The following is a 15305-nucleotide window of genomic DNA, read 5'->3' on the forward strand; positions in this document are numbered from 1 at the left end:
ATTCCTGTGATGGCCTCTGTGTTCCAGAAAATAACCATTACAGTTTACATTTTATAACCATTTTCTGTATTTTGTATGCATTTTTCAAAAGAAAAAAATAGAACTAGTTGTCATCTTAAGGTCTGGGGCTTTGAAAGATTTTTTTTTTTTTTTATTAAAAAATGTTATTCATTAAAAAAATTTTTTTTAACTCAGCAGTGATGGCAACCACCTGGGTCCAGTTTCACACCCCCCTTTGACGTGTTCTTTGTATAATGTATTGAACGTTAACATGACCTATCGTCCAAAATGCTTTGATTTGAGTTGACGAGTGCAAACCCCCTGCTACTTAGTAGGAAGAGCTAGCTTGAGAGTGTCCTAGATCCTTAATGCAGACGCTGGCCAGGACTGGAGGCCTGGGAGGTAGGTGGAACCCCTTAAACTAACTTCCACTCCCTCAGCTCTCTTTTTCTCGCTCAGGGAAGTGCTAGGCCCTGGCTTCTCCCTTTCCAGTGTTCACCTTGCCGCCTCTTGCTGCTTCTCCAAAGCCAGCCTCAAACCAGAATGGCTCACACGCTTCTTGCTGAAGGAGCCCAAATGCCTCCAAAGTAGCAGGGCTCTGCTGTACAAACCAGAGCCCCGGGGGGCATGGGAGGGCCAGCTTTGGGCTACTAACAGAAAGGTTGGTGATTCAAACCTCCCAGCCACACAGATAAATGTCCCTGTACAAATGGCGAGGCCCTTGTCCGCCTAAATGGGTGGTTGTCTTGTCTACACCCTACGGCCTGGGAGCCCCGGAGGGGAGGTAGGCAAAGGCTGCTGGCTGCTTGCTGGCTCCTCTGTGGAGCAGGGCACAGGCCAGCGGTCGTCCTCAGAGGCAGCACCAGCTCCTCTGGTTCAAGCCCCATGGGAATGAAAGCCCCATAAAGCACAGACCTGGGAAACAGTGACTGTCCCCCACTGAGAACGCACGCCAGGGCAGGCATGGTATCCAGCAGCCCCAGGAAAGGACTGAGAGCCTCCTAACTTCTCATGGACACGCTGTCCACTGCTACTTAGAAACACAAAGGCAAATGAAGCACGTGGGCCCCACAGGGAAACTAATGCCCATCTGACGTCTCCGTTTCCAGAATGAGAATCCGAAGGATTTGGTTGAGCTGCCGCCACTGTACAATGGTCAACTGATGGCAGAGGCGCTAAATGCAGGACAGACGGTCCACCCCTACCACCATGCCCATGCTACCCTGAGACGGCTCTTCTGCCGCAGTGCTCTTCCTCCTCAGTGGGCCAAGACCCCCAACCCCGAGAAGAGGCAATGCACACCCGTTGTACACAAAGCCTGTTGTAAGGTCCTTGTCACAGACGTTAATATCGACTCGGACTTCAGTGCCCTGTGTTCTAGGGATCTTGTTTCTCCACCCGTGACACTGAAACCCCGGTTTGACTCACCCAGGCCAGCCGAGGGTGGCGGAGGGTGACCCCAAGTCAGCACAACTTGGGAAGGCCCCATTGCTAGGCGACCTGCTGCAGAGCACAGGCCGAGGGCTTTGGAACCCAGGACCTAATTGTGGTTCTTGATGCTGTATTTCACTCCCCGAGGTCTCAGGAGTAATCACTCTCATTACTTTCTGGTTTTGCCTAATGTGCACACACTGTTGAATCATTTTCAACCAGGAAACAGTGCTGTAAACTGGAGCCAACTACATGTGTTTGCTTTGTGGGGTTCTGCCAGAGATCACCGGTTTCTTCAGAGGTCTTCAAACTTGAGGGTTTGACATAAAACAAAAATGGAACCCTTACAATAGGTGTTTCTAAAAATGGGTGTCAAATCGTAGTCTGTTATTCAGTATCATTTGCAGCAGCTGGGTAGGCAGTCGGCCGTATTTGCCCAACCCCCCTGAACCCCTCAGGCCCCTAAAGGCACAGGCAGAGCAAGTGGGCTTTCTTCCCCCATGCACACGCTTCTCCTGAGCCCTGGGGAACCCTGTGGGGACATGACGCTCTTAAAGCAGTCAAGAGGAGACAGGGCCTTCACCCCTTTCCACTGCTCTGGCTGACGACTGGCTTCTGAGGCACCTCAGGAGACCGAAGCACAGAAAGAGACAGAGTTGCTGGCTCTCCTGGCAGTGCCCACACACGTCTTAGCCTTGAGAGGCATGGCCTGGCTTGGCCCAAATGAAACCCATCCCGCCACCACGTGGGATTCAGGCTGGGGATAAGTCCAGGCAGCCAGCCCCACACAGATGAACTCGCCCTTTGGGAACACAGTGCTCTCTGAGGAAATGCAAAACTGCTCTGTGGATGACACAGTGCTTTGTCCCCCCTGGTTGAAATGCACTTTGAGACAGACAGGCAGAGAGTCGAATGGGACTGGCCCGTCTTCCTCCTTCCTTCCATTCTGAGGGGGAGGGAGAGGCACCCAAACCTGCCACTTGCAGACCGGACTCCATGTGTCAGGTCGCCGTCAGAGGTGGACAGGTCAGAGTACAAGAATCCATTTCCAGTGGCGAAGGACCTCAAGGGGTGTTTAGCAAAGGCCCCTGCTCCCGACTCCTGCTGCCCTGGGATCCCCAGTCTTGTTTCATTCCCGGGAGCACTCTCTCCTGCGGCCAACAACCATCACCGCTGTGGTTGAAACCCAGTTGATTTTTGCCTCTTTTCCAGTGGTGGGACAAAGGAGTAAACATTTTGTCCAGATTCTGAAATAATCTGATCTCCCCTCTGCCCTAACCAGGCTCATCTTGCCAATTTCCAGCTTCCAGAGAGAGATTGGGCTCCCCAACCCACCCGGACCACTGCTTGCTGTGAACTCAGGCAGCTGAGTGCTGCTGAGCCAGGAGGCCCAGCTAAACTGGACCTGCAGGGTGGGGAGGTCCCTGGGGCCCCGAGGATTGGACCTCTTCATCTGGGACCTGTTGGGAACTTAGGTTCTTTTCAGACGTGTGCGTACGTGGCGTCACTGTGCGCACCCTGCAGTCATGGGTTGTCTCCTCCTGTCAGGTAGCTCCTGTCTTTGGTGATCATCCCACAGTTGGCCCAGGTCAAGTTCATTGCCTAGACCAGTGGTTCTCTACTTTCTAATGCCACAACCCTTTCACACAGCTCCTCATGTGTGAACCCCCACCAACCATAACATTATTTTCGTTGCTACTTCATAACTCATTTTGCTACTGTTATGAATCTGGTGACCCCTGTGAAAGGGTCACGACCCACAGGTGGAGAACCATTGGCCTATTTTATCTTCCCAGCGTGTGTGATTTCAATTACCCATCTTCTCCCCTCTTCAGACCCACCTCACTTTCTACCTCAGTGGATTTAAAATATATGGACGTATTTTTATGTGCATATTTAATAGCAGCCAAACAGTTTTGAGGTTCAGCCCCCCCACCCACCCACCCACACACACACCTTTAGGACTTCTGCTGAGCCCAGTACAGAGGAAAAATTAGTTGGTAGATTGGGACCCCAGCTGCTTCCTCAAGCTGAGAGATAGCAGAGCGCTGGGCTAGCTGGAGAGGGTCAGTGCGGAGTGCTTGTCCCTCCTGGAGGCTCACTGTTCTGTGCTGGTCAGAATGGGGGACCAATGAGGCCAGAGGCTGGCTTCTGCCCCGTCCATCCAGCACAGCCGGGAGCACCACTGTTCCCTAGAGAATCCCATTCCTCTGAGCAGTGGTGCGCCCAGGACGGAGTTGGCTATAGGCTGTGGAGCATTTCCACGGCTGCTTGAATGGGAACCCATGAGAAGAGTGGGTTTTCCAAGGAGGCATTTCTAGTGACAAATCCTGAAACATCTGTATAATTGGAGAGGGGAGAAAGGATGAATTAGAAGGAGGACTTGAACATGTCTGGTCCTAAAACAGACAGAACTCCTGACGGAGGTCTTAAAAGTATACTCACTCATGCTGCCTTGAAGGAAGTATTTCTGCCTTTCTGGCTCCCCAGTTTACCCCCTCACCACTGCCCCCGCCGCTGCCCCATCTTACACAGTGTAGGATTTAAAAAAAATTTTTTTGGCATGGGGGAAGGCAGGGAATATTGGCTTGAGTTGTTTAAAACAGAACTTTCAGGGGAGTCAAACACAATACTTAAATGATCTAATAAAATTCTCAATCTTGCTCTGAAAGTTCACCTATCACCCTGATCATACATACCCCTGCCACTCTCCAGTGAGGCAACGGCGACCTCGCCCTGAGGCTTGCCTCTCTGTGCCTCCACGTAAGACCACCTGCACTGCTCGCACCAACCACTCAGAGGCCCAGGTGGACAAGGCCCACCACCCCTGACCAGTCCTGGCCTGGTCATATGGGGTCACTCTAGTGTATCCCCACAACGGCTTTCAAGCTTCCATTTTAAAGGCCCTTCACAGCTCCTGAGGATCAGAGGTGCCATCATGGAGTGTCTCTGGCGTGGATTGGCTGTGGATTGGCAAAGTCTAGCAACTTGGAGTGCAGTTGCCAAGAATTTCCCCCACCAAGTATCCACACATGGACATCTCAGTTAATTACGTACCGAGGAGTACAGCGGCTGCAGGCAACTCCCCAGCCTGGCTCAGTCTGTCTTAGGTGCCAGCTCTGCCCTTTGAGGGCTGCCTAGACATCTCTCTTAGCTGCAGCTGTCAGGACTTTGCATCACTGAAGGATGAGCATCTTCACTGAGCGAGAGACCAGAAAACAGCAGGCCACGGAGCACACAGAGCCGCAGCCCCAGGCCGGTTCATTTCCCTGGCCCCTCCGACCGTAGAATCTAGAATTCAAGTTTCTCTCTTCCCCAGGGTCCCCCAGGGTTGCTATGACAACAAAACATTTTTTAAAGCAGGAGAGAAGCCATTTAGTGGCTCTTCAGAGAGCCAGCAGTTGGTTGAGTAGACAAAACTCCCCCAAGGGGACTACTTGCTAAGCTGGGTATCGGGCTTCAGGGCAGCCTCTGTCACGAGATACACTGTCTCCCCTGAGAGCACAGCTTGCTCTCTGCCGCAGTTTTCCCAGATTTGCAGCCTGGCCCCACTGGTCGGCATGTAAAAGTAGATACTACCAATCTATTCCTTGTCACCCCTGAGGAGGGCAGGGCAGGCAATCAGCCAGTAGTCCTGGTGATGGGGACAGCCTTAGAGACGGACAGACCCACAGCCACTTAGAGGACAGTGGCAGCGCCACTCGGAGTTTACCCAGACCACCCTAGTGCCCCAAGAAAAGGATGGTCACAAACGCCATGCCCCCCTCAGCAAGGAGCCTTTTGATTCAGGTCTTGCCATCTGGCTCAGTCTGGCCTCCAGATCACTAGTGCCTGAAAGGGAACTGGATCCCCAGGTCGAATGGAACTTCACCTGCCTCATCCCAAGCATCACCCCACAGGTCCTGAACTCATGGCCTAGCTTTCTTCCTTCCAGCACCGGGAGCGGCCTTTGAGTCCTAGGTTCGTCGTAGGTTGGTCTTAGGCAGCGGTATCGATGCCCTTTCCTGCCCACTGCGCTCTGAGGGTCCATGGCCCGTGGCTCCCCTCTCTGTGACTTCCCAGCTGTCCTGTCATTTCCCACCGCATGCTTCTCTTTTCAGCTGAACCTTATTCACAGTGAAATCAGTAACTTAGCCGGCTTTGAGGTGGAGGCCATAATCAATCCTACCAATGCTGACATTGACCTTAAAGATGACCTAGGTAATTGGGGATGGGGTTTGGCACCACCAGCTGTCAGATGAAAATTTATGGAACCCAGAATTTAGGGCCTTTCATCTTTTCAAACTTTAGCATGATCCAGCCAAATTCCTCCATCAGACGTTGATGTGTGAGCACAGAAACGGGCTCACTGCACCAAGCCTTTCCCAAGAGTCCAGAGACCTTCACAAACTGTGATTGGCTATTTCCCCGTCCATTGGAAATACATCGCCATCTAAATTCTCTTCCATAATGATCAAACTGACTGCTGGTTCATTGGGGGGAATTTTTTTCCTTTAATGTTTGATTTTCTTTGTTTTTAATTTTTAGAAGTGAACCATCTCAGGTAACTAAAAAATGATAGTTTCTCCATTTAACCATAATTAGAAGTGGCACTCAAACTTTGAACGTCCTAGAAAGGGAGCGAATTAACCTACATGGGTAGACCTTGAAGCAGTCTTTAATCCACGAGCCAATCTGTACCCCTCCCAATTTACCACCTCTAGCACATCCTCAGTAGAAAAGCTCGGTTGCTGCGGTGCATGGCTGAGGGTCGCTTCAGCCCCGCCCCTCCGACCCCCGAGTTTGATTACACCACTGTGGCACTGGGTCCCTAAGGAGAACAGCCCTGAGCTGTGGTGTTGGCTGCTCCCCAGGGCGGTGGTTGAGGGCCGGCGGAGCACTGCAGCCTCTCAATGCCCCTCCCGCGTGGCTTCATCTCTGCATATAAAGAGCGGTCAGCCCATGAGCACCCATGGCCCCTGCCCAGAGCAGACGGGCTCACAAAGGCAGCAGTCTCCTCCCTTAGTTGCTGACCTGGTATGTTTTACACGCCTTGCCTTTTACTGCTCGGTTCCTCTGTGCTTGTGAGATTGCAGGCTTCCTTACGGGGAGAGATGCTCAGTCCAGAGCCCAGGCCCGCCACACGCACCATGTGCAGCGGTGGGCCCTCAGCGTGGGGACTGGTACCAGTCAGTGGTCCACGCACACTCACCTTCCAGTGGGCTCTCACAGATATGTTCTTCTGAAAACACAAAGCCCCACGAGCTGTACAACATGAGGGGTCCGAATAAAGCCCTCCCTAAACGCAAACGACACCAGAGGTAGGACTGGCCCGGCACGAGGCGGGAGCCTGGGAAACCGTCCCCCACCTGGAGCCCTCCATGCACCCTGGGCTGTTTAAGGGGCGCTAAGCCCTTGCAGGGAGGCAACATGAGGACGTCTGAGGAACAAGTGGAAGCCTGCCCGTCGAAGGCCGTAGACACAATGGAGAAACTCGTTTTGGTTGGCCTGACGGTCCACGCTGTGTCCGCTCTCTGAGAACAGATGCGGAGTTTCAGTCGTTCTCCGTGGGGTGCCACTTCTACCGGCTTTTGCGAAGTGAACCGGGCATTCGTTGTTTTGTTATTTCTTTTAACCTTTGGAAATGATCTCATGTGTGTGTTTCTCTCTCTTTTTTTTTTTTGGACGTGCCATTCAACTGTTTGATTTTAAACATGTCACATTTGCTATTCCTCCTCCACCTCCTCCTCCACCTCCTCCTCCTGCTCCTCCTCCTCCTCCGCTCACCCCCATCCACATGTGCGCACACTGCGTGGACTGGTTGCCCCCGGGGCTCATATGTTGGAATCGACCAGGTAGGCCAGCCCTGCCATTGGGGCCTTAGTAAATGTGCCTGTGCGTGGGTCTCGGTCCAACACAGTTGATACACATCTGTTTACCTGTTATAGTTGCAAGTTGTACAGGCTGACATTGCCTCGATCGACAGTGATGCTGTCGTTCACCCGACAAACACTGACTTCTACATCGGTGGTGAAGTAGGTAATGCCTAGCCGGGTGCTGCCGAGTGTGTGTGTGTGTGTGTGTGCATGGTCAGTCGGCCGCCGCAGACAGCTTGATCCCTGACAGCTATGCAGGCTGCGTTCATTTCATACTTCCAGCCGTCCTGACCTTCCCACTGCCCCTGCTGGGGGTGACCGGAGAACTCAAACTGGCCGTCCTCGGCCAGGAGGCACTTTTGGTTTGGAAACTGGCTCGTCTAGAAACTCTCATTTTCTTCCCGAGGCACAGCTTTGGGGGGTCCTGGGTTCCCAGGGGACACCAGCCTCCAGGAGGCCAGGCAAGGGGCAGCTAGGGCTACATTTGTGTCTTCCGTGGGACTGAAAATGGCAGGCGGGCACTGTCTGTCCCCCACTCAGCACTCAATTTCACCAATGCACACCCTGCCTGGAGGTGGCCATGAAGGTGCAGGTGCCCAGCGAGACCTCAGAAGCCCCGCCTGAGCCCTGCAGGAGGAACCGTGGCTGTAGGCCCCGGCGGTCACCCTGCCTGTCGCCCAGTGGTGATGATGAGGATTGCTGTCAGTCATGGAGGCCGAGCACCTTGCTTTGTGCCAGGCTCGGTGATTATCTGCCTTCTGAGGTCTGGCCTTGTTGGCGCAGTGGGTTATTAGTTTGGTTGCTAAACACAAACAAGGTCAGCAGTTCAAAACCACTATCTGCTTCTTGGGTGATGGATGAGGCTCTCTACTTCTGTAAACGGTTACAGTCTCAGAAATCCCCAGGGGTAGTTGGCCTTGGGAGCAAAAGTGACCTCACCCTGAAGGCTAAGAGTAAAAGAATTTTCAGAAGTGCCCAGGCCACGAGGTGCATAGGAAGCATCAGTGGCAAAGCCCTCTGCCTGCAGCCCTTCACTGCCACTGTGGCTGGGGAATGGTTGATGTCGGACACAGATGCAAAGTCAGGAGTCCCGGGTCTGCCCGGCTACGTCGGGCTGTTGAGCACTTAAAATGAACAGCCCTGTCGACTTTGGAGGGCTTGAAAAGCTCCCCCATCAGGCAGCGTAAGAGAAAGATGCTTCCTTTCCTAACCCAATGGAAAGTTGCCGGGAGGGAGGGACTCTTATCTGGGGAAAGGTAAACAATTGACCTGGAGTGACTAGGCCTGGGCTCATGCTGCCCTCCAGGATCTTTGGTGAAGTGGGCATTCTGAACTGCCCTGGGCAGAAGGGAGAGGGTAGTAGCAGGCAAGGCCACAGTCCTTCCTGAAATGAGGACGGAGCTTGTGTTCTTCACCCACCCTCTGAGCTGCCCGGAAACAGATGATTCCTTGGGGCAGAGAGGTTGCCCGGGCTCTGCCACACACCAGCCAGGAGGCTGTCTGCCTCAGGAGAGACCGTAGCCGGTCTAGACTTCCCCACCAACAGGGAGGAGGCCAGACTGGGCACTGGACCAGAACCCAGGCCTCCCAAAGCCCACCTCGGTGTTTTTTCCCCTGCCCAAGGAACCAATCCAAACCAGGAGTGAACCCAGATACTGCCGTGTCTCCCAAAGACGGGATCTCAATTGGCCCCTGTTCCCACGTGGCTGCACTAGAGGGGGAGGGAAGGACGTGAGGAGGAACTGGAGTGCCAGCTCCATCTCCTGCTCGGTGTGAATTCCCGAGCCCTGAGACTGCTGGAAGAGGAATGCCAGTGCAGGAATGCTTAGCCCGTGATTAACTCTGACCGATCCAAAGTTCTTTCTAACAGTGAAATAGACCACAGGCTTCGCCTGACATTTGTCCAAGCCTACATTTTCGCTCAGGCTGTTTTGAACACTGATACCTATGCCTGCTTTCTAAGCATGAAATAATGTTCTTATTCTCATGGGAGTAACACATGTTTATGCTTGGGGGCAAATGAGCCAATTGCTTTATGATTAACCCTGAAGTTAAGCCTAAAAAGCAAGTCTTATATTAAGAGTGTTGACAAGCCAGTTGAAATGGGCCTGTTTCTTGTTAAAAAGTACACGTGTGTCTACATGAACATGTGCGTACATATGTGTGTGTAGGAGTCCAGTCCTGACTGGGTTGGTTGCCTGCAACCTAGGGTGGAGTTTTTAAATTTGGGACATGTCTCTATAAGTGTATCTTACCTTGCAAGTTTCACTTCTAATTAAAGCAACATTTTAATTACAAGTCTCAAAAAATATTTTAAAGTAAACACTCTTCCTAAGATAAAACACCTCTAATTACAAACCAGCCCATTTTCCTAAGAACAAATCCATGTTTTAGAAAGTGCGGGCGAGCACTAATCTGGGACTGATTTTAATTTTCCTGTCAAAACTTCTAGTCGTCCCCCCCACCCCACCCCCAGAGAGTAGCTCACATAGCAAACAAGGCCTTCCGTGGCCGGCCCGCCCACTCTGTCTGACTGAGGCTGAGCAGAGAGGGAAGAAGGCTCGTCAGCCTTCAGCTAGGGCAACAAGTGACACACCCACCCACCCACATTGCTTTTGCTTGGTCCGTCGGGGTGAACCTGTATTTGGGTCTCACCTGGCTAGTTACCTTCAAATTCCCCACTTCCTGGTGGATATGGCACACGGATGCCCCGCTGCCATCCCCAGGGCCTGCGGCATAGCTTGACCAGACCCCGGCGGCAGCAGCGGCAGCAGCAGCAGCAGCGGCGGCGGCTGGATGTCTCCATGAGTGGAGTCTCCCTTAGGACAGCCTCTGCCACTTAAATCCTGCTTTGCTCTTGGGCAGGCTGGGCAATGGGGAGGGCTACCAGTGCCCACCTTGAGGGCCCTAAGCCACTGTCTGAAAGCCCAGCCTTCTCTGGGCCTCTGAACACACCCTACAGGTGGTGGGGCCTGCTGCGGGTCCTATGCCTACAGCAGACAGACAGCTGATTGCCCAGGCCACCTGCTTCTCCCTCTAGATCCCTCCCTGGGCTAGTTCACCCACGCAGAACAGGCATGGGAGCGGGCCGGACTCTCTGAGAGCCACTGCCCCGTCCTCACAGGGCACGTCCACAGAGAACTCGAGAACTCAGGCTGGTACTTCCCTGTGCCCCTGGCTGCCAGTCTCTGAATTGTGCCAGGTGCACACTGAATTGCCTGAGGCATGTGGTGGATCTTAAGGGGAGCATTTCGCCCTCTCCCGAGGAAAAGCACTTCAAAAGGTGGAAGACCGAGGAACCAGAGCTTAAGGAAGGACTAGACCCCGTCCTGTCCACCCTGCAGGGGATGAGGTCGTCACCGACCACCGCCCCGTGTGAGATGCCTTTAATCCAAAGCCTTTCTCGATGTGGGTCAGCTCATTCACGCATCTGCCTTTGAGAGCAGAAATTGGCTACTGAGCAGGTCACCGATTCAGGGAAGGCCGACTCCCCGCCTCTGCTCACTGGTTTTCGTAGTTGTTTAAAATCCGGCCCTGAGCCATGGGCTCCTTTCGTCTGGCACCTCGCAGTGACCCAGGTCCGTCTTCAGGCTCTGCTTCTGACGTTGCTCTCTCTTACCCAAATTCTTGCCGTAATTAAGAAAATTTCATTGTCCGAGGCCCTGTTTTTTGTTTTGTTTTGCTTTTCGTTTGAAAATAAATTCACCTCAGACACCAAAGCTACAAAACAGGAACTAAGCACGGAGGTAACACTGGCCCAGAGGTGGCCACAAGAAATTTGCTTGTGCCTGGGGCTCCCTCCAAGAGGAGCACCAGCCCTGCTTCCACAGCCACCTCATTTGGGGGTTTTCCCCGGAGGCAGAGAAGTAAACCCGGGGGAGGCCTTAGCCTCTGGAGCCAGCACCGCCTGGTTTCTCTCGACAGTGAGAAAGCATGCAGGCCGGGCATGGGTGCAAACAACAGGCGCCATCTGTCTCCCTCCGGTCTCCTGCCCATCCAGAACCACCCTCCGAGGCCGTGGACCCACGGAAGGGGCAGCAGAGACAGCAAGGCAGAGCATTTTAAATTCCAAATCCGACTGTTCTGACTCAGCCCAGGGCCAGTTCCTGTTCTGTAGCTTTTTGGAGGTTGAGCCAGGCCCCATCTTTTGGAATATGTAGCCCCTTGACATGCTTAAAGTGTCTGTGTGCCTGAGACGCAGGGCTGGCACCTGACCTAGCCCTGTCCTTGTCTAGGAAACACCCTGGAGAAGAAAGGTGGCAAGGAGTTTGTGGAGGCGGTTCTGGAGCTCCGGAAAAAGAACGGGCCCTTGGAAGTCGCTGGCGGTGAGGCTCGCTGGCGAGGGGGTGGGTGAGTGGTCGGTGGGGGGGGTGGGCCGGCAGCTGCAGTCAGAGAAAGCAGACCATGAGCAGCAAGGCCCAGGGAGGAGGCCAAGGGCAGCCCCTAGCCAGGCAACCTAGGCCTACACGCACACTGTCAGGGTGGCTGAGGGCAGGGCAATCACTTTCCCAATGGGTTTTCTTATTTCACCACGTAAATCAGCTTCTGAACTGTTTGGTGTCTAGACTTCAGGGGCTAAGGAATTCCTGGCACCCAGTGTGTCAACCTGAGGGAGAGGGTGGGGAGGTGCAGGTTCAAGGTTGCACCCAGCCCTATCTGCGTTTACAATCGGACCAATGTAAGTACACACTTCCCATTTGCCAAGGACCCCTTTCCTGAGAGAAAGCAGAAGAGAAAACCTGACTTAAAGTCTCATGCGGGCGAGATGAGGCTCTTTTTACCCACTGATGCAGCCTGAATTGGGCACTGGGGCTGGGAGGTGGCAGTTGGGGTGCCAGAAGGGGTCCAGGGCTGTGCGTTAGGGCCCACTTCCCCGGCAGCCTCGTGTCCAGGAGAGTGACAGACGTCGGCCGCCTCCCTCTCACATCCTGTGTCTCTTTTAAAAACGGCTCATGAGTTGGGTCTGACTACGTCATGCAAGTCCTCTCCCAGAGCCCAAGGGTGAGCTGGCCGGAGGCCCCCTCAGATCTGCCCCCTCCCCATGGCCATGCTTCCTTCCTTGGGTTCGTTTCAGCGCTTGTGGCACGCACGGGAGGTCGGCATGCCCTTTGCTGGTCTGTGCCCATTCTGCTCTCTTCTGTGGGGGGCCCGGCACGGTGGGAGGTGGGGAGCCACTTGCTGCGTGGTCCCCCAGCCAGGCCCACGGAAGCCAGCGTGTGCAGGGAGACCTGTGGGCATTGAGTGCACAGCCAGAGCCCCGGCCTTGCAGCTCTGCCCTTGCCAGCTCAGGTCCTCCCGTCGGCGCTTCCCAGTCAGGCCCAGGTGAGCCCCGTCAGGGACCCTCCGCGCGTGCTCTGCCGGGAGCTGGCCGTGGTGTTGCAGGTAAATCCTGCCCGCCCACCTCCAGGGAGCCTGGTTTCCGGGTTGTCGGTCTTTTCCTCCCCTAACTTTAATACATTGAATACATGTCTCACCTCGAGTGTAAGAGCTGTTTGAGAGAACGTTTAAAGGCAGTGGTTCTCAGTTCCTCATGTGGTGGTGACCCCCCAGCCATCAAATGATTTTTGTTGCTACTTCATAACTGCCATTTTGCTACTGTTATGAATCGGGCGACCCCTGTGAAAGGGTCATTGGACCCCCCCAAAGGGGTCGCGACCCACACGTTGAGAACTGCTGTGTTAACTATTTTTGAACGTATAGAGCAGGTGAGGCACACCCTATCCATCATGTCCGAGACTTAACCCGTTCGGGAGCAGACATGAACAGCTGGGGGGGGTGTTGTACCTTGCAGTGAGCCACCCAATGCCTATTAATGTGCTCCCCCTGCCCCCCCCCCCAACAGTCCATGCATAGTTGAACACTAACTTTCCTACAGAGCAAATGATTCCCCCAGGCTCAGGTTTCTGTAGCTCAGCCCTGCAGCCCTGAATGCCCCCCTCCCCACCCCCACCCCCAGCATAATCAAAATGCTCACTCCCACACCTCAACCCTTAGTTCAGAGCTATGCACCTCCCCCGGGGCTGGAGGTCGGGTCAGTGTGTGGTGGCCCATGGCCATGTGCCTCACAGAAGGGCAGAGCTCACGGCCAGTCTTGTCTGCTGCAGCTGCTGTCAGTGCCGGCCACGGCCTGCCCGCCAAGTTTGTGATCCACTGTAATAGCCCAGTCTGGGGCGCCGACAAATGCGAGGAGCTCCTGGAAAAGACGGTGAAAAACTGCCTGGCCCTGGCAGACGATAAGAAGCTGAAATCCATTGCGTTCCCATCCATCGGCAGTGGCAGGTAAGGCCAAATGTTGCGCACGTGCACCCGGACTCAGGGCAAGGCCCTCTGGGGCCACCTGAGCGCCCTGCCCCAGGCGAGGGGCCTAGAAACAGCCGCAGGTCAAAAGTGAACATGGGACCTCGGAGAGGGATGGCTCCAGGGGAGCAGTGAGACCGAGGCCTGGGGATGGTTTTTAAAAAACAAAGCCTGCCTTTCATTCCCTTGCAACCTTCCCCTCGACAAAGCCTGCTTCCTCTGCTTCTGTGGTTCCGCCTCGGTGGCCCTGAGGGCCTGGTGGGCTGGAACAAGCAGCCTCGACACCTGCCTGGTGAAGCCTGGCTGGGCCCTGCCCCACCTTCATCCCCGCAGGCGTCCTGAGGGTCTCCACCACGAGCACTATGCTACTACCTCTGAGACAGATGAACAGCCGGGGGCCAGTGGGCGGGGTAAGGCCTGACAGGCACGGGCCACTGCCGGGAATGAGTCCTTTGACAGGAGTCGGTCACAGTCCCAGCCACCGTACCCGTTTGCTTGCTGACTCTAGTCGTACGGGTTCCTGCACATTAGGATAGCATGCAGAACCCTTGCCTAGCACTCTGCGGCCAAGCCATCATGTCTGGTGACCCAAGAGTCCAGCTGGGCTCAGTGCCCTGGGGAGTAAGGAGCTCTTTGGAGGGGTGTGCTCTCCACCTCCGGGTCGGGGTCCCAACGCCCTCGGGCTTGCCTGGACAGCTCTGGTTTGGAGCGTGTGGTTCACCAGCAGTGCATCATGGGCTTGCTCCCCCTCTCAGGGTCTAAGCTGCAGCTCCGGCAGGCTCTGGGTTTGCACTGCACACTAAAGCCAAGGGCTAAAAAAGCCTGCTAGACATGGGGGGCCTGAGAGGGCCAGGAGTTGTGCTTGGAAGGCAGACCTGCCGCTGCCCCTGGGCTTCTCATCCCATAAGGTGAACCTTCTGGGTCTGTGCCCACAGCTGTGGCAGGCGAGGCTGTGTGTGATCAGCAGCCCCTGCCCCAGCGTCCTGGGGCCGAGCTGGGCATCACAGGCTGCCCCACTCTCCTGGGTGCAGCCTGCATTAGGAGGCTCATGGCCGCTCCTTGACTTAGTGCAAGCTGGGCATTCGGAGCACACCCCTTCCAAGTCCTCGAGAAGTGTGTTCTCATCCCCTCAGGCAGGCCTGGGAATTCTGCTTCCTGAGTACTGCCGTCACTGGGGTCCCACACCTGGAGTGAGGGTGACAGGCCAGCCCAGACAGGCACAAGGGACAGCTCAAGCTGAGTTAGACCAGGTACCAGCCGAAGGCCTCGCCCACCGCCTGCAGACAGGCACCGCCACCTGCCCCCAGGGCTCTCCCTCTGCGGGCTGCTGAGGTCTCCTGAGGCTCTGCTGTTTCTGAGCAGCCTTTCTGCGGCAAGGCTGCTGGCAGAGACGATAGAGGCCACACCAAGAACCCGCAGTGTGGAGGGGACACTGTAGCACATCCTGCCATGTGCTGCTTGGCCTGCTCCAGCCTCAGGGTCAGGGGAGCGAGCCACTGGAGCCCTGCCCTGAGCTGCCTGGCTGCTTTCTGTGCCCCCATGCTGGTCCTTTCCAGTTCCGTTCTCCAGAAGCCGATGCTCGCTGTCACTTTCAAGGTCAGCGTTGTTTAAATGCCCCCTGGGGGAAAGCTGGCAGAGATAGCCCCATTGGCATCAGCTCAAGTCTGACCCATGGTGACCCTATAGCACGGAGTAGAAGCCCCAGGGCAGGCGGGCGGGGGG

The 15305-nt window shown here is 54.9% G+C and overlaps 1 protein-coding gene across 4 annotated transcripts in view; it reads left to right on the forward strand.

Moving 5' to 3' along the window:
* Positions 1 to 15305, forward strand: part of LOC101659557 (core histone macro-H2A.1) — a 63989-nt gene that overhangs the window by 40556 nt on the left and 8128 nt on the right. For 2 of the 4 annotated variants that reach the window (XM_004696622.2, XM_004696623.2), the window contains exons 5-7: positions 5532 to 5631; positions 11522 to 11611; positions 13391 to 13565. In XM_004696622.2, the coding sequence (XP_004696679.1) occupies positions 5532 to 5631; positions 11522 to 11611; positions 13391 to 13565 (365 nt within the window). Of the gene's footprint in view, positions 1 to 5531; positions 5632 to 7358; positions 7450 to 11521; positions 11612 to 13390; positions 13566 to 15305 lie in introns of all 4 variants that reach the window. The other 2 variants (XM_004696624.2, XM_013005626.2) reach the window with 1 other exon arrangement.

This window comes from Echinops telfairi, unplaced genomic scaffold (genome assembly GCF_000313985.2).
Source record: "Echinops telfairi isolate 266 unplaced genomic scaffold, ASM31398v2 ScPeMD7_7469;HRSCAF=8507_1, whole genome shotgun sequence".
Taxonomy (NCBI): Eukaryota; Metazoa; Chordata; class Mammalia; order Afrosoricida; family Tenrecidae; genus Echinops; species Echinops telfairi.